We start from the raw sequence: 23,764 nt of genomic DNA, 5'->3' as shown, positions 1-23,764 counted from the left end.
GAAGCTTTATGAGTCTTTTGTTTTGAATCAGTGGTTCGGTTCGTGTAAACAAAGCCTTTTTTACTGAAATCACGTGACTTTGGTGCTCCGAACCACTGATTCAAAACAAAAGATTCGTAAAGCTTTGAAGCAGTCTTTTGAAATCACCCATCACTAGATATTGTTGAAAAGTCGTTATTTGGGAGGTTTTTTTGGTGCACAAAAAGTATTCTCGTTGCTTTATAATAAGGTAGAACCACCGTACTCACATGAACTGTTTTAAAGGGGACCTATTATGCCCCCTTTTACAAAATTTAAAATAAGACTTTGATGTCCAGAGAGTGTGTATGTGAACTTTTAGCTCAAAATACCCCACAGATAATTTTTTATAGCATGTTAAAGTTGCCACTTTTGGGGGGTGAGCAAAAACACTCAGTTTCAGTGTGTGCCCTTTAAACGCAAATGAGCTGCTGCACTCAGTCTACGAGGGCGGAGCTTCAAGAGCTCATTCTCCGGTGTCAGGAGTCAGTCAGGATGCACTATAATGTCAGAAACTGCGAATATATTCTGCATGGAGATAGAACAGGTATAATTTTGTTTAATTACGGTTATAACTTATATTGTCTTCTTGTTTTTATCCACTATATTAATACAAGCCTGTTAACCGATGAGTTTTATAACGTTTATTGTACTTAAAACGTTTATTGTACACAAAATATGAAGCGTCCGTTTTCACTCTAGAAAATCACTGTAAGAGCTTAAAACAGTGCAAGTGTGCATTAAAATATTATCCATAAACTCTTTCTCTCTCCCTTGCATTATTATCAACATACATAGTGAATTACACAGAAACACTCGTTACAACTAACAGTAAACAAATATATAAAGACCTTATGCCTTTTCGGGTGGTGCTTAACAAATTGGTAAACTTTATATTCTTAAATCAACTCTGATGAACTGTAATAAAGTGCTCTCACCTTCATTACTGCCATATCCAGTATCACTCTGGAGACTGTAAGCTGGATCATGAACAGTTTGTACTGATCTATCTTTGAATAACACATTTTTAGCACATCCTCTGTTTTGTATTGTCCTTTTGTATTGACAAAAGTCTGGTGTGAAATGATTTGCGCAGACATAAACGAATTTCAGTAGAGTTGAGGGAGTATTTTCTTTGAAAACAAAATGAATCCACCTTGTCTTCAGCAGTTCAGAGTTCATTTCGGGAGTAAATAGAGAGAGCTATGTGGATTAATCCATCCAGCTGAAGAACACCTAAAATGCTTGGGAGACATTCAGTGCTGCAATGGCGGACTGTGTACAACTCTCTGTGAACTTGCTCAGGGCGGTTCTATGTTAAAACGGCAGTGTCTGTCAACATTCATGGGCGGGACCTGTGGCTAATGTGACGTCACATTGCCAGGAACCTGCACACTTTATGGGGATTAAAAAAAAAGGAGTGGGTGGATTTTTATCATTATAGGGAGGTTGTGTACACATACTGCCAACACACATTTATGTCCAAACACCATGCAAAAGTGAATTTTGCATAATAGGTCCTTTTCCTTTCATAATTAGTACCTTTCTGGATGTTGAGAGGTTCAGTGACATTGCTGGCAATAGAGGCCTTACTGAGCCATTGGATTTCATCAAAAATATCTTAATTTGTGTTCCGAAGATGAACAAAGGTTTTACGGGTGTAGAACAAGGGTAAGTAATAAATGACATTATTTTCATTTTTGGGTGAACTAACCCTTTAAGAGAACTGTTATAAAAACTAAATACTGAACTTGTCTTAAAATAAATAGCAGATAGTCTTCAGGATGCCCACCTTTCTTGGGTTGAGGGCTTCCATTTGATCTCGGAGTGGGTGGTGCAGGCGACTTTGGAATGACGTCTGGCCGTGTCGGGGTAACTGACTTCCTTGCGGTGTCCATCTTTGTAGGCCTGCTTGCTTCAAGACCTGAATCTGTTTTTGAAGGGGTGTTGACTTCCTCGGAGCAAGGATCACTGGGAATGGCCTCTGGAACAGCTGGGGGATCTAAGATAAAATACGAAAAGAGTGAGAAACTTCAACTGAGAGATGAAGACCAGTTGAACTTCATTCCAAAACTACAGTAAACACTCAAGTGTATTTGTCTACTCGATGTGTGATTACACAAAAAAGTCATTCACAGTTACATTCCACAGAGATTAAATCCAGATCGATTTGTTTGATTTGCATACACGATCCATAAAAGAATATTTTGGTACAGCAAAGACTAAATGAGTAAGTCACACCCCAGATGGCTCGATATGAACCTTAACTGCACTCCAGTGAATTGATTATTGGTAGTTTGAAGGATTGCTTTGTAGGCACAAGAAAATAATGGTGATCTTGCTTCCTTCCACTTCTCTCAAGAACATCGATTTAGTGAATAGAGAAAACACAGTCTCTCTTACTGATGATCACTCCAGGCTAAACCATATAATTTACTTCCTGCAAATGGAAAACATTACAACAACTGCCAACTCATAGATATTAGATGACCATGCAAATGCCACAATCTGAGAGTTTCATTATCATTCCCTGGAGTCAATGTCATGGAATAATACAGAAATGGTTCAAAAAATGCATCATGATTCTTTCTTGAATGATCATTAATTTGGCAATGAGCTGCCTTAAACCGCAATAGATCATAACTTCCTAAATCAAAATCTAATTGAAGTGAATTGTAAGGAGTTCCCACCGCTATTGATAAGCTTGTTGCTTACCTGGATACTTAAACTGCCTGAAAGTCTAAATTAAATATTTTCATCCAAGAAAACGAGCAAGAAAAGGCTGAGGCCTTAAAGCCATGATGTCATGTCGAGACAGTAAGCACAAAGGGAGGAGGTTCAGCAGATCACCTGTTTTTCACTGATAAGAGCATGACCTGGGTTAGAGTCCAATGTGAAGTTGGCCAATATTAAAGACTCAATAAAGCATCTATGTATAAACACACATTCACACACACATATCCAAACAGATATCAGAGAAAGCTTGGGCAATATACCTAAACTCAATATTTTTCAGCTTTTTTTGATGATATTCAGTACATATTTTTTATTTGAATTATTTTTGGTGCCAATTAGATTCAAAATGTTTGGAAAAACTAAAACAGTAAAATATAGAAATTTCTAAGCCAAACAAGCCTAAACGAGCACAAGAATAAATTTCAATAATTTTTGTTTATGCACCAACATAACAAAACATAGCAAATGTACACGTACATAAATACTGTTGTTTGCTACTAAAACATTTAAATGAACATTTTATTCACATTTTCTTAATAAATGAACAATGTCCCATATCAATTTTCAGGAAGTAAACACAAACAAACAAATCACTAAATCAAAGTTCTGAATCAACTTAATGAAACAGTTTAATTCACTGAAATGATTCAAACTTACCAACTCTAACTTTGGTATTAAACTAAGATTTTAATCAGAGACATTATTAAAACAATTGGTTTTATTACCTCATAAGGGGGTCACCTAATGTCATATGTTGTTGTGTAAATTCACATAGCCAACAAAATGCATACAAAACTAGATGGATATATTCATAGGGCTGCCCCTAGTAGTCTACTAAACATTGGTCGATGAGAAGAGGCTTAGTCTACCAAAATTTAATTAGTCAGTTAGTCACAGAAAAAAAAAAAAACGTAATCCAAACGTTTACCTATTATCCATCGACCTCAAATATAAGTAAAGTAGTAGCAACTTCACTTGGCCGCTCATTCTAATGTTAATCTAGAAAAATGTGTGCTATTATTAGGCACATATCTAAGTGTTCATGCGGAGGTGGAAGCTGAAGTATAGCACGCTTACTGCAAGACATGGAGGCACCGGCATGATCACTTGCATTTTTTCCTGACAACAGTGGAAACAACTTAAAATACTCTATCATTATGGTCATGCAGATAAGTAATACATCATTCAAAACTGTACCTTTATTTGTGTAAACTCAAAATAACAACAAAACGTTGTACATATTTAAGTAGTTAAATTAAAGCGGAACTCAGTAAGATTTGCGAAGCTCCCCCTACAAGTTCCTTCAGTGAATCACACTGTCGTAAATACTCCAAGCACAGCTCTGGACTACAACGACTACAATGCTCACCAGCGCAGTAGTTTTGCAAATACAGTACAAGAAATCTCGATGGAGGTGGGTAATTTTCAAAATTGTCTTATAAAGTCATAATATATACATTGTTTTTGAATTACCGTAAAGCATTTTGTCTCTCTCACGTGAATGTGAACATGAGGCGAGATTGTGTCGGGTCGGCGAAGCTCAACTTGCAAGTGCTGTTTTCTGGCGTAGACGTGCCAGAGGGGGTTAGTGCTCGCCTCAAACACACCAATTAACCATCGTAAGGACTTAGAAAACTATTTATGATGGTAAAAAAGTTGCTTAGTTCTGCTTTAATATAAACATGCAATTAGTCGACTATTGGCTTAAATGAATGATTACTAGTCGACTAGAAAAATCTTTAGTCAGGGGCAGCCCTAGATATTCAACATATCATCTAGCCCCACATCATAGAGTAAAAATCTGTTTGGTCGAGCAAATATGAAAACATCCTGCTTTTACTCAGAGGGACGACTGTGTTGTCTCCACCTCAACATCTCTATTCAGCTGCCGTGAGGCGGAAGAGTTATTCTAACCAAAAAAAAAAAAAGGAAACACCAGTGGTGGCTTGTTTTATCCCTGGGAGAACAAGATTGGACAGTATGGCAATAAATGAACGGGGGGTTGAGAGTTTACAGGGACTAATATTTGAAGATTTAAGCTGGCAACTGCAGCTCAATTTCTTCTTTAACCCTCAGGTGTGCTTGAGCCGAGATATGACTCTTTTTGATCTACCCTTGCATCCCTTTTCCTCTCGGCACTGGCACTGCACACTGTCCAGGGACAAACCGAGTAAACGCTGCCATGCACTGCATTATTCATGTTGAGCTAAAAATACCATTACCACCAGACATGAAATGATAAAAAACACATTAAGCATAAGAAATGATCTGGGTTGCATGCATAAAAGGTTGCGATTTAAACTAGGAGATTTCATGACAAAGTACAGCTACATGGGGAAAATCTGTAATGTGACTGCTGATTTCTGTTGCATTATGCATTTGCTTGGTACTCATTATCATGTCTGAAAATAGACTGATACTATAGAAATACACAATGCTGTCAATCAAACAAGCAACTGACACATAGAAAGGAAGAAAGAGATTTCTTAACCAGTAACTAACTCCAAAATTACTAATTTAATGACTCCAATTGCTATATGTGGTAGCAATGCATCAAGTTAAAGTTAATACTGTCTGACAAAAGTGTGTGCTGAGGGACTGATTTGAGAGGGGCCAAAAGGACACATCTTGTGCCAGAATTTTACTATCGGTGCATCCCTGGCTATAGTATCATTCTCATGAAAAAAGAAGAAAAAAAAAAAACTACAGGCAAACAATAAGACAACTGCCATTTTTCAGCATCATACTGATATGAAAATACTTATAAACCAAAAACATGCATAAAAACAAATGACAGATAAAAAGCTGTGAATGAACTATGTTCTATGACTATCCTATTTATAAAGGATGAGGACTATAAAACAGCATAAAAAGGGCATTTCTGTAAAAAAAACAAAAACGAATGAAAAACAAGTACATTTTTAAAAAAAATTCCTTAAAGCATATCTGTTGCTCTTTTTCAAGGGCAATCAATGTCATTATGTGTTTCTAAAACCCCAGAAAACTGGTTAAATGAAGAGTGCAGAGCAGTCTCGCCAAAAGGGTGCATGGATCTTGAAGGGTAGAGATCTTGAGCAATGCTCTTTTTCAAATATGGAAATGAGACAAACAGGGAGCCGGAAGTGGAAGCAAGCAGCGACCGTTAAATCAAAGATCGGAAGAGGTGAGTGGGGGGTTGGGGGGAGAACAGAAGAACCGGGAGGCCGACTGAGAATGGATCTGCATCTCATTTGAGGCCTAATGAATTACCTCATCCTCAACCCCCCGGCCCCTCGCCCCTCACCCCGGATGGATGATGTAAGCAGGCAGGGCGCCTCTTCTGGGGGGAGTGTGAGGGAGAGGAGCAGACTCACTGGAAGCCCAGAGTAAACACCAGCTGCTGGGACAGAACCAAAGAGAGAGAGACTGAACTGTAATGCTGCTCCAAAGTTCTGACTGTCTGGATTTGATAAAATGTGATGCGTCAAAATAAATTTACTTAAGCTCCACAGACTCAAGCTTGGAGGCGAAACTCAGAGCACTGCACAAGTGAACGACTGGGTCACTGCATGCCTGACAAATGCACTTAGGATTTGAAAGGCTCACACTGGAGCTCAAACTTGTTTCTGTGCGTGTTTGTGTGTGAGGGAGTGTCAGAGAGAGGAAAGGAAAGATGTGGGTGAGTTGCAACAGTAGCTCAGGATTACATTAAGTTTTTCAGCCTCATAAATTTCTGTTACGTTAAAGGGAAATAACATACTTTACTTTTTAAATTGTACACACACATATTATATATATATATATATATATATATATATATATACACACACATACATACATACATATATATATGAACTGTATATATATACACATATATATATATATATATATATATATATATATATATATATATATATATATTAGAGCCCGACCGATATGGATTTTTGGGGGCCGATGCCGATGCCGATATTAACTCAAAAAGAGCCGATTTATAAGCCGATATTTTGATTTTGAAAATAAACTGGATATTAGACCCATTTCCTATAAACTACACTTACACAACATTCAATAGCAAAATATCTGCCTGTTCTATGTATGTGGGCTGTATACCATTTTCCAGAAGGGATTATGTTAAAAAAAAGCCTTAGATTACAGTCTCAATGACTAAACAATTGCACATCAAAAGTATATATTTTTTAATGATCAAAAAACAGTCTGGTTTTAAACATTTAACAGTTTTACTTCCAGTTGAAGCTGGTTTTAACAGTCTGTGTGTGTACTGTAAATAAATTATAATACTAAAGTTAAAGTAAAAGAGCTATACCAAACAAATTCAATATTCCACAAAACCATGTCAATGAATTGAAAATAAAATTAAAATAAGTTAAATGGGAAACACTGCAGATATATTTAGAATAAGTTAAACGCTAACGTTATAGTTTGACCTCTTATTAACGTTCGCGCTCTTCCACTGATAAACATGGTATTAGCTTTGTGGGTAATCTAATATAGCAATGCATTAGCGGCTGTAAGTGATGTTACAGAATATTTATAAGTGATAATGATAGGACCGTTAGCTAGAACTACCACACTGTTTTTAATATACAGTGTATGAACTAAATCTACAATCATTTCACATGACGAACGACAGACTCACCGTCAAAAGAGTACAACAATACTTTCTTCTGTAGTGGATTTCTGGCGCTGTTGTCAACTGGGGAGTTGCAGAGCTCCCTCTGGTGGGCAAACTATGCAACACTCATAACATGAGTGAAGCATGAGACTCTGTTTCTCATGTTTCATCGGCCGTTATAAACGCTGATGCCGATTTAAATGCAATTAGCTCATATCGGCCGATAATATCGGTCGGGCTCTAATATATATATATATATGCAATTAATTCAAAATCCTTAACACGTTAAAATAATTTAACGCATTTAATGCAAAAAAGATGATCTGCAAAAAAGATGGCAGAGAGAATTCTTCATTCCAGTGTCTGTTTCGCTTTAAGACACGAACTCTGTCATATTATCTATCATTGTATCTGAAGAGCGTGAGCCCTCCCACATCTCGCTGTTCCTGTCTGAACGGAACGTCGAAACATCCCACCACTGTAAGGCCAGATGATATGAAAACTATGTTTATCAGCTGGATAAAGCAAACCAGCTTCTTGCTATGAAAGTTTTGATGGATGAGGATTGCAATCAAAGTAAAGATGATTGCGGTGACGTACAGTAGTTGTACATTAAGCACACACAAGTCCGTTATATTGATGTGCAAACAAATCATGTATGAGCGCTCTCGACGCACTGATCACACATTGTCTTTATGCACGGACACATTTTAGTACATTCGCGTTGTTTTCACACACATTCAGGATAATGTTTGGATTTGTCCTGTGTATGTTGCTGTGTACTTTAGTATTTATGCAGGTCAAGGCAGTTGGTTTAGGTTTTTCTGTCATCTCCATGTAGTCATGTACCTTGAAAAAAGCTGAAAAATACAGTTTTGTGAAAATCACATTTCAATCTGATGGTTTACTTTGCTGGATATAGGACATGTAAAACAAGATAAATGGTATGATTAATTTCGATTAAGGGTGCGCGATTAATTGCGATTAAAAAAAAAATTGATCTATTGACAGCCCATATATATATATAATATAATATATATATATATATATATATATATATATATATATATATATATATATATATATATATATATATATATATATATATATATATATTGTTTTGTTTTATTTAAAATAAGTTTAAAACTTTTAAATAAATTTTCTATATTAGTGCAACAAGTTTCAACATTGCTCAGCAACCAAAGAATTGAACTCTGTTGTGCAATGACAATGATATTTACCATTCCAAGACCACATTCATTGCTAAATACCAGTATCCTCTACAAAACCACAAACACAATGAGCTAAGATGGCAGCGTGTGGTTTGAACCCAGCAGAGGTTCTCTTGGGGCTGTATAACCACAATGCCTCAGCATGTTTTCCTCCAGACGACGATCCTCAGAGGAAGTGAGAAGGACATATGTGGCAGGCCATAGCTGACATGCAATGATGGATGCCATTCCATTCATAACTTCCTGCTCTGTCATCCTTACTGACTAGTGCAGTGTGTTAATATTCAAAGACTTTTGTCATACAAGATCAACCAATTTCAACACAAAATTAGCATACATCTCATATATTATTGCTGACATCTCTATTGTTTGGATTGGTAAAGCTTAATTTTCAGCATCTTTACTCCAGTCTTCAGTGTCACATGATCCTTCATTAATCAATCAATCTAATATGCTGATTTGGTGTTAAAGAACAATTTCTTATTATCAATGTTGAAAACAGTATTTTAGGAGGTTCAAAAGAACATTATTGACATGAAAATTTTTAGCTACTTTTGATCAATTTAATGCATCCTTGCTGCATAAAAGTATTAATTTCTTTCAAAACTTTTTTGAACCCAAACCAGAGAGCAGTTTTCAGATCCTTCAGTTGAGCTCTGGCATGAGAACCAGCATGATTTTGGTGGAAAAACATCTATCAGAAACCTTCAAATGTTTAATTTTAAACCAGCAAAGACCTAAACATCAATTCAAAACAGTCTGAAGATTCTGCTAAATTCAGTGTTTGGGTTTCCAGCTCCACCCAACAATCTGACGGCCATTCCTGCAGCAGAAGCCTAATTATGGGATCCACATGCACACCAACCTCAGTGCTAAAGTACTTTCATGTACTGTGAACTCACTCACAATATGAGCAGGAGGAAACCAGAGCCAAGAACATGATCTGCAACTGAGAGCTAAACTAAATTAAAAACACAAGGCCTTATATAAACATTTATATATTTCATTAAATCAGTATTCAACCTTAACATGGTTTGGCAGAACAAATTGGTCATATGATTTGAATCAATTGCTAATTTTCTAAACTGTTTGCATCTGTATCCAACTATTAAAAATAGTGCACTGTGCTGCTGGTTTGGTGATCAAATAAAAATATAACATCTATCAAAATACTGGATAGTTATTCTCATTACCCCAATTTTTTTTTTTAAAGTAAAATCACCTTTGCTGCCATCTAAAGGTTTTTAAAGTTAAAGTCTTAATTTCTACTAATTTAATAATGTTAAATATAGGTGAAACGTTAAGTAAATTTCAAAATGAATATCTATTTTTCATACTGCACATTATAATGTTGTGATGTCTACATTCACTTGTAGCATTTAAAAACAATTGGTTTTATTTTTTAACAATTTATAAAAAAATAAATATAAAAATAATAATAATAATAAAAAAAAATAATATTGGCCATAACATGAAAATTATTATAGGCTTATCAGTATCGGCCAGAACTATAATATTTGTGCATCCCTAAAGAAATGTCAATAGAAAACCTGCATGTGAGAAAACAAAACAAAAAACATAATTGAAACTCAGATCACTGGCATTTAGTTGCGTCAGACCGACATTACAGCACAGATCAGCTGACTGTCACTGCATTCCAACTTCTCCCTGATATGATCTTCCCACCTCCAGAAGAAACAGACTGTAAATCCAGCCTTTGACAACATACCACAGAGCTTAAAGCAGAGTACAGCTGTTATGGACTAAAATTAGGACACATCAAGACGTCAAAACGTTAAATTCCCACACAAGGAAAGTAAAACAAGCAAAATAGTGACGGACAGGAAAGTCTCTGATTGCATTCCAAGGCTTTCTGTGTTTTGACCTTTGAACTTTATACCACCTATATGAGGCATGACAATGTGACCTGTAAATATTCCTTGGAATGACTTTAAAGTCAGCATGAAATGAAAATAAACCCCATTTATTTTATTAATGCATGTTATTGTGAATGTGAACAATTCTTCAGTGCATTTGTATTTTTGTTTTGACTTCGTAATTCTTAATTAAAATAATCAATCTTCAGATTCCTCTTCCTCTGGTGATATTTGCCGGACTTTTCCAATCATTTAGTCTGCATAAAACCCTGCCCCTTTCTTAAAATACACTGCAACACATATTCAGATCTACCTCCGTCCAATCAACAACTGATACCAGAACCAAGTTCCCACTTTACATTTTTTCTTTTTCAATAATCTGTCACTGTCACAATAATCTGTGATGTATGTCACAATTCAGAAGAAAAGATCTGTCCGTTTCATCGCAACTTTAAAAGATAACAGCTCTGTTTCAAAATCTAGTGAACAGGTATGTAACGCTTAGCAAAATGTTAACGTCAAACTAGATACAGCATAGGAGATTGTCTTTCCCCAAGTAGACAGGATCTATATTTGTATGCCTACTAGCTACAAAAAAAAAAAAAAAAAACTCGCTAGCTACCAAAATGGCCACAGAATGAGCTAACATGTCTTAAACTTTGGTCAAAATCTATAGCAATCAATTGAGGGTCAAGTTTCCAGTTCACTTTGCTAACGTATGGCGCAGAGAGTTGCTTATACGGCTCCATTTTAGATAGGATGCTGTCTTAGAATGTGGATACCTAGGCAGGAGACAGCAAAACGGCACACTAATCTAATGTTTTGGTTTATGATGTAACTAATATGCTAACGTTTATAACCAAAACATTTATAAATTTGTAGGGGCTTAAAAACAGTGAAGACTTTAAAGACCCAACACGTGATCTGCTGTATCTTATGCATCTTAAAAGCTGAGACTAATGAAGTGTGTAGTGAATCACCAAATAATACGCACAAGTGCTTTAGAGCACTCAGAAGAGCTCATTAATATCAAGTAAAGAATGTACAGATGTAAAGAATGTAAGTTCAATTCATTATTAATTACTGTAGGCCACAGTATTAAAAGGCCTGAAAAAAAATATATTAAAAAAAAAAAATCATATTAGTCTAAGCGGGTTTTCTAGTCTTAGCTGGTCTGTTGGCTAGTTTTAAAAGGGGTTTCGGGGACTTTTCATCCAGTCATGTCGGGAGGCCAACTAATACCAGCTACATGTAAGACCAGAAAACCCCTTTAGAATAGTTTAAGATAGCATTTTTTAATTCATTAAAGGTGCCCTAGAACTTTTTTTTAAAAAGATGTAATATAAGTCTAAGGTGTCCCCTGAATGTGTCTGTGAAGTTTCAGCTCAAAATACCCCATAGATTTTTTTTAATTAATTTTTTTAACTGCCTATTTTGGGGCATAATTAGAAATGAGCTGATTCAGGGTGTGTGGCCCTTTAATTCTCGTGCTCCACGCCCCAAGAGCTCGTGCTTGCCTTAAACAACATAAAAAAAGTTCACACAGCTAATATAACCCTCAAAATGGATCTTTACAAAGTGTTCATCATGCAGCATGTCTAATCGCGTAAGTACGGTGTTTATTTTGATGTTTACATTGATTCTGAATGAGTTTGATAGTGCGCCGTGGCTAACGGCTAATGCTACACTGTTGGAGAGATTTATAAAGAATGAAGTTGTGTTTATGCATTATACAGACTGCAAGTGTTTAAAAATGAAAATAGCGACGGCTCTTGTCTCCGTGAATACAGTAATAAACGATGCTAACTTTAACCACATTTAACAGTACATTAGCAACATGCTAACAAAACATTTAGAAAGACAATTTACAAATATTATTAAAAATATCATGTTATCATGAATCATGTCAGTTATTATTGCTCCATCTGCCATTTTTTGCTATTGTCCTTGCTTGCTTACCTAGTCTGATGATTCAGCTGTGCATAGATACAGACGTTAATACTGGCTGCCCTTGTGTAATGCTTGAACATGGGCTGGCATATGCAAATACTGGGGGCGTACATATTAATGATCCCGACTGTTACGTAACAGTCGGTGTTATGTTGAGATTCGCCTGTTCTTCGGAGGTCTTTTAAACAAATGAGATTTATATAAGAAGGAGGAAACAATGGAGTTTGAGACTCACTGTATGTCTTTTCCATGTACTGAACTCTTGTTATTTAACTATGCCGAGGTAAATTAAATTTTTGAATCTAAGGCACCTTTAAAAATTTTTAATTCACAGTAAAGTTCTAACAATTCTAGTGGTTCCCAGTTTGTCACATTCTCAATTTTCTAAAATTCCTTGCATAACAAACATTTTTCCCAACTTAAAGCCACTCTAAGCAATTTCAGCGACATTAGCCTCACCAACACATCTTTTTAAAAAGTAGTCCCTCCCCAAACTCACGTAATTGCCAGAGAGCTGCAAGATATATATCCGGATAATACAAGCGATTCTTTTTTGCCACAGAGACAAATGCGATTTCTCAAGACACCCATTTCAGTGTAATCTGTCAAATAGTAGTGACATTTTATATGTGGTCTTCCAAAAAAGCAGTTTTTAACAGATCAACCATTTTTCTTAAACAGCACAGCATTCGGTGCAATGAAGATGGTGGCAGTGCATTTGATGAAGGTGTCCTCTGTCATACTCCGGTGCGGATGGATGCCTTTATTCAATCAGACTGGGATAGGGGAAGATGGGAACGCGCTGTCCCGCAAGCTCTTCGCGTCTAAGGACTGTGATTTACACCATCTGGGTGCTACACAGGAAAGGAGACCTGACGTGATTCCATCTGTATGCACTAAGCATGAGCTCTGGAATCTTGTCACACCGTTGCTTGCTCGTCCGATCTCACTTCCCTCGTTTCTCTCTCTCACTCCTCAGCTGAACAGAAGACACACATTCAGTGAGGAATGTTTAGCATTCCTAGCACTCAGTGGCCACACCAGAAAACACAACGCCTGCTGTAAATGACAAATATGAATGCTGTCTCCATACTGAGGTAGCTCAATGTGTGTCCCTATCAAAACAAAATCATACATCTGCTGTCTGTCTTAAATGAATAGTTCATTCAAAAAATAAAAAAATAAAGCTGTTATTTACTGATACTTTTTCCTTTCTGATCTTCTGGTAATCATCTAATTAATCTTCTGATAAACCCACAGGATGATTTGTCAACAATCAGAGACTGTTGATTCTCTCATGGAAGCACCAAGGACTACTAGGGTGGACATCAAGCTTTTCAGTGATGACTTTAATTTTTCACCCAAAAATGAATCAAAACTTTGACTTTCTTTCTTCTGTGGAATGCAGAAGAAAATATTTTTATATATATATATATATATATATATATATATATATATATATATATATATATATATATATATATATATATATATATATATATATATATATATATATAGGCTGCGGTCACTTTAAGACCTGATGCACGGATCCATTATACCGTTACACCTGTGTTTTCTTTCTCCACTGTTTACGTTTCATTTCACTAAATACATGAAGACAGTCATTTTGATATTACTTTGTGTGTATTTGACTGTTTGAAAAATAACTTAATTTAGTACTGAGAGGTGGCTTTATGTGCATAAACTTTGGGTGAAAGCTCAAAATCTGCGGGAATAAGTAAAATTATGAGCAATATGCAAAATCCCACATTGAAAATAAAGCCTTGTAAAACCAAAAATATTCATCCGGAGCAAATGAAACAAGTCAGTGAGGATTTGTTTGTCAACTCTCTGCAGGAGAGATGAGAGAGCGAGAAAGCGCAGCTGGTATCGTGTATCTATTCTGTGGAAAATGAGTGCTGGGAGCGTTTCAGAATTCAGATATTTCAGTTATTGGTATTGAAAAAAAAAATTGACATTTTTGACAAAACTACATTGCACTTAGTTTATTATTTCAGAAGAACTGAAAAATTTATATATTATATATAAAATTCAACCCGCCAAAGTGGCTCGTAGGAGTGACTGCGTTACACGCCACTGCTGAAATCCACCCACATTTGGCGGTTGCTAGGTGTTAATGTAAAGCTCGAGGGCACGCAATACTGTTGTGAGAGAATGCAAAAGTATTGAAATATAATTTTTCCTCCCATCTCTTATTTTTTTCCATCACCATGCCCCCTTAGGGTCTCCATAGTTTTGGTAAATGTGAGTAAATGATTACAGAATGTTCATTTTTGGATGGACTATCCCTTTTTCTAACAATTGTAAACTGGAGGAAACAGAATATTTGTTATGCAGAGGCAAAGGATTAGACACAGCTACACAGAGGAATTACCAGATCCTTTATTCAATGCAAACTCTTGTATGCATTGTGGGAAGCAAAACAGATGAATACATTCTGTAAAGCTTATTTGACGTGCAATAATTTTGAGTTCATGCAAATTGGATTATCAAGAGTCAAGCCTTCCTATTATGAGGAATTCCTATTACCAAGAAAGGAAAAAACAAAATCTACATTTAAAATAGGAGCAGTATTACCCAGTTAAAGTATCTGGAGTATGTGGCCTTGAAAATCCCTTTTGTTCACATTTCCTTGCCATTTTCTGGGTCTGACAACATTCAAATCTTCAGAGAGGATTAATTACTCCAGAGACACACTTTCTAGGCCAGATTTGATGCAGTGGAGAACCGCTACTATTCCTCAGGCTGAATGTGCTTCAGTTATCACTGGTGCATATGTGCGTCTGAGTGTTAGTATTAAAGCTTGTGGTTGGGATTCATAAAATTGGATCATTTGATTGTTACATGCCAATTAAATACATTTCCCCTGTAGGCAGTCGGCACTCATTTAATGACATCCAAGGTCAAATATTTCCCACCAAAAAAAAAAGGAACTAAATAATGTGCCAACTGCCTAATGGGATAGCATTTTATCTTAATTTAGTGCACAATATATTTTGCAAAGTCATGGTTTCTTCAGTCTGTATCAAAGTCATGAATGTCGTCATCCTAAAAAAGTGGTCATCTTCTGTTCATTACATAAGAGCTCCTTGGTTCAGGGTTTGGGCGTGACAGAGAGGGGTGTGTGTACATGAATGTATGTTGGGGGTTGTTACATGTTACACAACAGAAACTGGCCCCTGTCTATCTGACAATTTCCTTAAGCCTCCACAGAGCTGACGTGGATTAAAACGGTTTTCTTGTGACACCAACTATCTAACTCCAAATAATACTCATTAAGCAAAAAATATAATGTCATGGATCGTGCACCCAAATGCCACTTTTTTGAGAGAGAAAAAAACAGCCTGATCAAACTTGGATGGTGGAATAACTTATAATGTCGTTCAGCCTCACAGCAAAATAGTTCTTATATTTTATTAGCATAAGACTTGTTTATACAGAACAGTGAAAGACTTGTTTTGACAAATATATTATTTCAAATGGATATCCACTTACTGAATTTATTGATCACAATAACCTGGCACGTTCTCCACAGTGAGAGCACTCAGACCTTGACAAACGTGTTTAATGTTCTGTTGAAACCTGAATACCATGGTGCTTTGGGATTATTATGAATAAAGTCAACAATGCTTTCACAAGTAATAAAACATCGCTGGAAACATACCCCACTTTATATACATTGAAAATAGCACATTGTTATGAAATATACTAACTAGGCTCATTTATTGGACAATATTTTCAATATACATTTCCATTTCTTTTTGAGAAATTTGGCCATTTTGCTAACTTTGGCTAATTTAGTTTTTTAGCAAATCTTGAGTAAAATATGCTTTGGGTGAAAGCTCAAAATCTGCGGGAATAAGTAAAATTATGAGTGATATGCAAAATCCCACATTGAAAATAAAGCCTTGTAGAACCAAAAATATTCACCCGGAGCAAATGAAACAAGTCAGTGAGGGTTTGTTTGTCAACTCTCTGCCGGAGAGATGAGATTTTCTGTGGAAAATGAGTGCTGTGAGCGTTTCAGAATTGAGATATTTAAGTTATTGGTATTGAATTTTTTTTTTATATTTTTGACAAAACTACATTGCACTTAGTTTATTATTTCAGAACTTTTTTGCTAACTTTGGCTAATTTTGTTTTTTAGCAAATCTCGAGTAAAATATGCAAAATAAGTATTATTTAAATTCACCAAATGTGAATACATCTCATTTGCTGTCAGTAAATATCATGATTACTTAGATATTGGTCAATTACTACTCTCAATTGACCCTTCGCTGGGAGTTTGATTGACAAGCGATCTAACCAATCAGAATGCCGCATCCGCCATTTTGTCCAACAGAGCAGCCAGTAATTAGAAGATTAACCTCGGTGGAGTTAAACTTGAAAAATTGTGTATATTGACATCTTTCCGCATTTGAAACGACATTCATTCTCATGTTCATTCATGTTTATCTGATGCTATAAATAGACTAGTAGGAAGAGATGATCGGTTCACGAGCCTCTTGAGCTGAGGCGCTACAGCAATCTGTCACGACCATGGTCACGGCACATTAAAGAGCCACAAAACGGTTTTTATTGTTTGAATTTATTTAAAGGTGCTAAAGAGGATGTTTTGGTTTTTATATTTTTGCAATATAACTTGAAACTGTCTTTACTAACTGATAAAATACTATTTATTAGGTGCACTGAAAGGAATAATATTAATATACATCATCTGTGCACGAAGTAGGGCCTTAAAAACATCAGCCAATCGTTTACGCGATCATCACGTAAACGATTGGCCCTCTGGCTTGTCAATCACTGCCTTGGGAGGCGTTCCTTTGAAATGTGTTGTGAAGGAGGGGGGTTGTTCTTACGCATGCGCTCATTTCAAAAACTCAGTAACAGTCTTTGGATTCTCAGTCGACGAAAAAATCCTCTCTATCACTTTTAATAACTACACAGTTTGAAAGCTGGGCCTTTGTTTAATATCATAAGAAACCTGCTCTGTCTTGTCTGTCGACATGTTGTAAGTATCCTCTTTGCTCCACGATGTATTTTTCACTGCGTGTGGCGTGACAGCGCCACAGCTTGTCGGACAAAGCAACAGTAACTAAGGGGGGCGGGTCTTTGCGAAGGGTCAATTCTCATTAGTTGCCATTAGATTTCACTGAACCTGCAGAAACCATCTATAAACAAAATAACACATTTTGGGATAACACATAAAAATAAATAAATAAAAAAAATAAAAAATAAAAAAAAAACACTGGATGGAAACGCCAAGGTGCTCATAAATTCTAAAAACTTGTGGATAAGAAGACGTGCACATAAACTATGACGGAAACACATTTACCAAAAAAATCCCTCGATGTGCAAAAAAAAAAAAAAAACCTTGTTGCACAGCTTCTCAACTGTTGGTTTGCTCATTCTGAAATGCCTGAGCCAAAGTCTGCTATTAAACTGATTTGGTTTAATTCCTTCCCAAAAGCATGACTGCATTCCCAAACATCAGCCAAGCGAACACATGATAACATGACAGCGTTTATTGCGTTTCGTCTGTGCACTCTGAGAAGTCATTTATGATTTAGGAAAAAAAGAGCTACAGTGCTTCCCCAAATGCAGCAACTTCCATTTTTATTTCAGATATTCTGTGCCAATTTCCCAGGAAGTGACTATTTTGTTCTCTTGAACACATGAGATGGAAACCATGCTTTATGCTATATTCCAGTTAAAGGGTTAATTCACCCAAAAATGAAAATAATGTCATTTATTACTCACCCTCATGCCGTTCCACACCCGAAAGACCTTCGTTAATCTTCGGAACGCAAATTAAGATATTTTTGTTGAAATCTGATGACTCAGTGAGGCCTGCATAGCCAGCAATGACATTTCCTCTCTAAAGATCCATTAATGTACTAAAAACACATTTAAATCAGTTCATGTGAGTACAGTGGTTCAATATGAATATTATAAAGCGACGAGAATATTTTTGGTGCATCAAAAAAAAACAAAATAACGACTCATAGTGATGGCCGATTTCAAAACACTGCTTCAGGAAGCTTCGGAGCATAATGAATCAGTGTGTCGAATCAGCGGTTTGGAGCACCAAAGTCACGTGATTTCAGCAGTTTGGCGGTTTGACACATTTTAACATATGAATATTGAACAACTGTACTCACATGAACTTATTTAAATATGTTTTTATTACATTAATGGATCTTGAGAGAGGAAATGTTATTGCTGGCTATGCAGGCCTTACAGAGCCATCGGATTTCAACAAAAATATCTTAATTTGTGTTCCGAAGATGAACACAGGTCTTACAGGTGTGGAACGGCATGAGGGTGAGTAATAAATGACATTATTTTCATTTTTGGGTGAACTAACCCTTTAAATTCACAACTTTGGATGGAAACTTAGCTATTGAATGCTATGAATCTTAATGATTCAAGCACATTAGAGACCAATTCTCAGGTTAGCAAAGAGAGACTATAAAGAAAAAGGACCAAACAGTGCCGACAGTTGGGGATGTAAAACGAAAGGCGGGGGGAGCCAAGCTTCACTCGTGCCTGAATGCATATCTAAAGAAAAGAGAGATTAGAAGATGCTCTTCAAAAGTCCTGACAGGGCAGAACTCAACAGAGCAGACCTCGTCAGACTGAAAACGCCTCAGCTTCCATTCAGGGCATGCCTTTAACACTGACGACTTAAATTTACTTTGTATTTTCTCTCAAACAATTGAATAATGGGCTCCTAAGTGTGCACTAGCATGCAATGCGTCTTTGGTACAAAATGAAAGAACATCGAAAGGTAATTAATCAGTCTAAAGACACAAACAGAGCTCTCTTATGAAGGACAAAAAAAGAAAGTTAATGAGTAACAGACAACAGTGAATGAAGTCATAAATGCAAAGGACTTAAACATAAAAGACGCATCTTGTTCAGGTTCTAAAGGGAAAGAAACTCAAGCTCACTTTAGGACAAAATGTTCAGTTAGAAATCTTTGCAGGTCATAGTGTGTTTTAACCTAGTTTAACCTATTCTCAAGAATATTTACCTCACTCATTGGCATGATCCGTGTAATGACACATCTACAATAAAAGGATGACCAAGTCCATTTACTTCTGGTAAACATATTCATCACTAACCATAAAACTGCAGAGGATTACCAGTGCAAAACATGCAAAAGATGGATTAAAATCCAGTATCTGCAAGGGAGTTACATTCAGGAAAAACAGAAAAGAAAAACAGATCTGAGGTTTTTCCCCAAACCAATGCTCAATTATAAGCCTGAAGAAAACAGCACAAAAAAGGAAGCAAAACCTAGATTATGATGCTGCAAAAGGGCTTCATGTTACATAACAAACCATCCAAAGCAGAAGCAACGGCCAAACCCCAACACCTAAAGATCTCCATCTTCTCAGGAGCTCCATTAAATGACTGTAATTTGAATTGAGAAATAGATCAACTGTAATGTTACAGTATATTCATGCTTATCCAGGCATGCATAATTGCAGGGTGTATCTTAATGGCTGACCTTTCTGCATAGACGAGCTGTTGCAGGGAATGTATCATCCGAATCACTTTGGAGATCATATGGCCCTAACTTCTATTTATTTGGTAACTATGGCGTCATTGCCTAGATGATTTAGTCAACAGATTCATTAGAAACCACTTGCATGTGATCTGCAGCTTTTAAGTGTGTGATGATGAATCAATCATTGGGATCAATTGGAAATGAGTCTTTAATCATTTTATATTCTCACGTTAAAGACAGAAAGAGTGACGTCACAGAGAGAAGGCGGTCCAAAATAATCAAGCGTCACAAAACTCCAAGTAATGACAGCAAAACTCATGCTAGTGCAGACCATCGCAGTATAACTACTAATTAATAATTAGTATTGTGTGAAAACCATTGTGAATATGTCAGATATTTAATTCATTGTCCATTTAGCCTGAATGGATTGTGAAATTCCCGCGTGAATATCTCATGATTGAGCTTGTAACACGTCACATATGCCACCATAAACACGTCATATTTATGCATTTATTTAATTAAAAATATATATAAATGAAAAATAATACCACTACAGAACAACGGAAGTCCTAGCATTATTATAATTATTATTATTTAATTTTAATATACTTAACTTACTTTACTAGGGATGTTTAATTGCATACCTTGTCAAAGTTTAATAGCAGTTTTCATATTTTTTCCGCTCTATTATTTATATATTGAACGCATATTGTCGGTGGAAGGTAAAAGGCTGTTCTATTCAACAGACTAACGTTATATTCATACACATGGATCACCACAGGGGGAAATACAGATTTAACATAAACGCCGACTTACGTGTTTCTGATGGTGTCAACTGATTTATCCCCGGTTGTGTGTCTAAATGGTTGAATTCCATGTTTTTCGTTAAATCATGTGGATTTTCCTCTCTAAAATGTCTTCATTCCTTCCGTGAGACTGGGAGAAACTTTCTTCAATCGCTCCGGATTTCCACAGGCACACGAAACCGATCCCTGTTTCTGCTCAACGCACACAAAAAAATCCCCAAAACAATTGAAAGGTCTTGGGAAAATATTATGGATACGATGGACGCATGTAGAGCCCGTGATTAAAGTCCAGTCATAAAACTGTAGATTTGTCACGGCCTCATGGAGCGGTGAGATTCAATAAACTTTCTGACACACAGCCGACGCCTGTGCGCTCCCTCTGCCGCTCTGAAGGTGATGGCATGCGGCTCATTGTGAGCTGAAGACCGTCCCAACTCGGCCTCCAGTGTGGAATGTACCACATTTCACGTAGGGGTGGATGTAGAATTAAAGTAATCCCTAATTATCCGCAAAGGTTTGTTAATACGATTTAGAAATCACAAATCTAATCAGAAAAGGACTGAAATAAATAATTTTGTATTTCTTACTTTTGCAAGCTCTCATCTTTTAAATACTGTTAACTATTTTACCTGTCCAACCTGTTTTACATCAGACGGTTTCGTCTGCCTGCGTCTCCAAAATGTTCAAACTGCCTAGTTTTGTGACTCAATGGACTAAACCCTAATTTCATTATAGAAAGATGCCGTAATGACTATTCAGAGAGCTGTTTTCTTTCTATGAGCCCATATCACGTTTTACAGTGTCCGAGACTACACCCAACCCCCCTATTTTCTTTAAATACAAATTATATTATACACATAAAAATGTGTGTAGAAAGTAGAATTTTCATGTCACACTTTTTCTTTAAACACCTGGATTTTTGTAGATTTTTGTCCATGTGTGTTAGCTTTGTTGTCACATATGCAAGAGAAAGTTGGGGGAAAAAATCACTTTTCCCACATATATTTGAAGTCTTTCTCTTCCAGGCAACAGCCCAAAAATATTGATGACTCATACTGCACTCACTTATTTTATCCAGTCATGCTCTCTAGAACGAGAACATCCCTCCCTCTAATCCTACCTACACTGATCTACAATAGTAGCAAATCATGATTTACAGCTTCAAAGTCCCATCCAAACTTTCTGTTTGAAAAGGAAATATGGCAACACAGGGAAGAAACTGGGATCCCCATAACGCTTATGGTGGTTACGGCCGTGCTTATGTCCAAATAAGACTCAAAGCAGATGATAAAATGACCAGCAATTATAAGTAATTTTATAAGTTATATTATTATTGGTGCTTTTGTTGTTATCGTGGTATAGATTAGCAACATAAAGCGAAATAGCAAATTTTACAACTTCAATGTCATTTTTAAAATAAAATGTCACAATTATATTGCATAAGATAAATGCGTCTTCTGTTCAGTTCAACATAACCTAATATATCCTGAGGGACAAAACCTCGATAACAGGGGGGGGGGGGGGGGGGAGAAGATGTTTTTCTAAATCTTATGAATTACGAAGCTGCTTGCCACCTGTAGAGCCCAGCTGGCATCTGCTCAAGAGAGGATAAGAGTGGACGCTATTGAGGAAAGAGGGGGTTGGTGAAGGAGTGAGATTGGGGGGTGCAAATGGCACGCTTGAGAGGGGACATCCCGTCCCCCGAAAAGACCAGTGGGACTCCTTTGTGCAGCTGTTGGCCTGTGTTAACACAAACCCCCAAGAGCCACCTGTCACTGCAACTGGACAGAGTGATTGGGGGGTTTAGAAACTATCTATCTATCTATCTATCTATCTATCTATGTAATTTTACCTTTTTTAATTGAAACAGCATTCTCAATTCATTGTTGAATAGTGAACAACATATGTAAACCATATATAATCATTTCTACATCATATGCATGATACTATTGCCAATAATACAGTATGAACAGACCTCTTTCTGAAGTTATCTCTTTCTGCAAAGCTTTAAAATGAGCTAAAATTAAAAGGTACTAAAATTAGCTACAAATCTGCTAATGCATTCACAAATCCCTCTATTCATTGACCTCATGTTCTTCACTTGCACTGTTTAAGCATGAAGCTAATGGAAAGACTCACTCAGAAACTTCTATATGAGTTGAGAATAAATGAGGCATGACAAAGCAGAAAATAGTGCAGCTTTGTTTTATTGAGGACAATTTTGTAATTACACTGAAAATGTCATCGTAAACAGCATTTCATTATGGAAAATAAGAACGAAACAACCATATGCCATTCACAAAAAAAGCACCGTGAACTAAAGATGTGAACTCACACACTCAGTGAATATTTATGTCTCTGTGGGCGTACACAAACTTAAACAAATTCTGGGCAATATTTTCTGATGGCTTTGTTGAATTTGATAGCTGAATAGAGGCTGGACTGTGAGGGACATCCAACCACGGAGTAAACAGGGCACAATAGATCTCTAATATGATCAAATAAAAAAAATTAGAAAGGGAAATTCAACTGAGTTCTGAGTCAGAAACAAGTTTGGTTTAACTATTTTCATTGTCAAGAGAAGAAAGTGTGATACATGTGTTGTGAGACAATACAGTTCGATTGCTATTTGACATCTAGCAGTTTGTTCCATTGCTACCATTCTAGACACTGGGCTTTAAACACAGAAGTTTTATATTCTTGGTGAGGCTCAGGTTCAACAGTGTAAGTCTCAAGAAGCTTGTCTATTGTCCTAAAGAACCCAAGGGTCAGCATCTCTGCATGGTGCAGGGTCATCAGTGGCCCCTTAATGAAATCACAATAACAGGAATGCCCAGAATGCACCCAGATAGACCTTCAGTCTTTCATAAGTCTGTTTTATGAGGAACGTGGTATCAGCCAACTTTAGAATAACGTTAGAGAGAAAATGACGTATTGAGTCTGGGCAATGTCATCTGTTCATTGTTTGAAACATTTCTGCCAAAGTCTGTCCTGCC

The 23,764-nt window shown here is 36.5% G+C and overlaps 1 protein-coding gene across 6 annotated transcripts in view; it reads right to left on the bottom strand.

Moving 5' to 3' along the window:
- map7d1a (MAP7 domain containing 1a) overlaps positions 1-21,193 on the bottom strand; it is a 52,448-nt gene extending 31,255 nt beyond the window's left edge. For 4 of the 6 annotated variants that reach the window (XM_048152358.1, XM_048152361.1, XM_048152360.1 and 1 more), the window contains exons 1-2: positions 20,779-21,192; positions 1,811-2,020 (exon numbers count right to left, since the gene is read on the bottom strand). In XM_048152358.1, coding sequence (XP_048008315.1) covers positions 1,811-2,020; positions 20,779-20,839 — 271 coding nt within the window. In that variant the 5' untranslated portion in view covers positions 20,840-21,192. Of the gene's footprint in view, positions 1-1,810; positions 2,021-2,733; positions 2,833-20,778 lie in introns of those variants that run through there. The other 2 variants (XM_048152359.1, XM_048152363.1) reach the window with 2 other exon arrangements.
- Positions 21,194-23,764: the final 2,571 nt, after the last annotated feature.

Source organism: Megalobrama amblycephala, linkage group LG13, assembly GCF_018812025.1.
Source record: "Megalobrama amblycephala isolate DHTTF-2021 linkage group LG13, ASM1881202v1, whole genome shotgun sequence".
Lineage (NCBI taxonomy): Eukaryota > Metazoa > Chordata > Actinopteri > Cypriniformes > Xenocyprididae > Megalobrama > Megalobrama amblycephala.
This window is presented reverse-complemented; position numbering and strand designations above follow the sequence as displayed.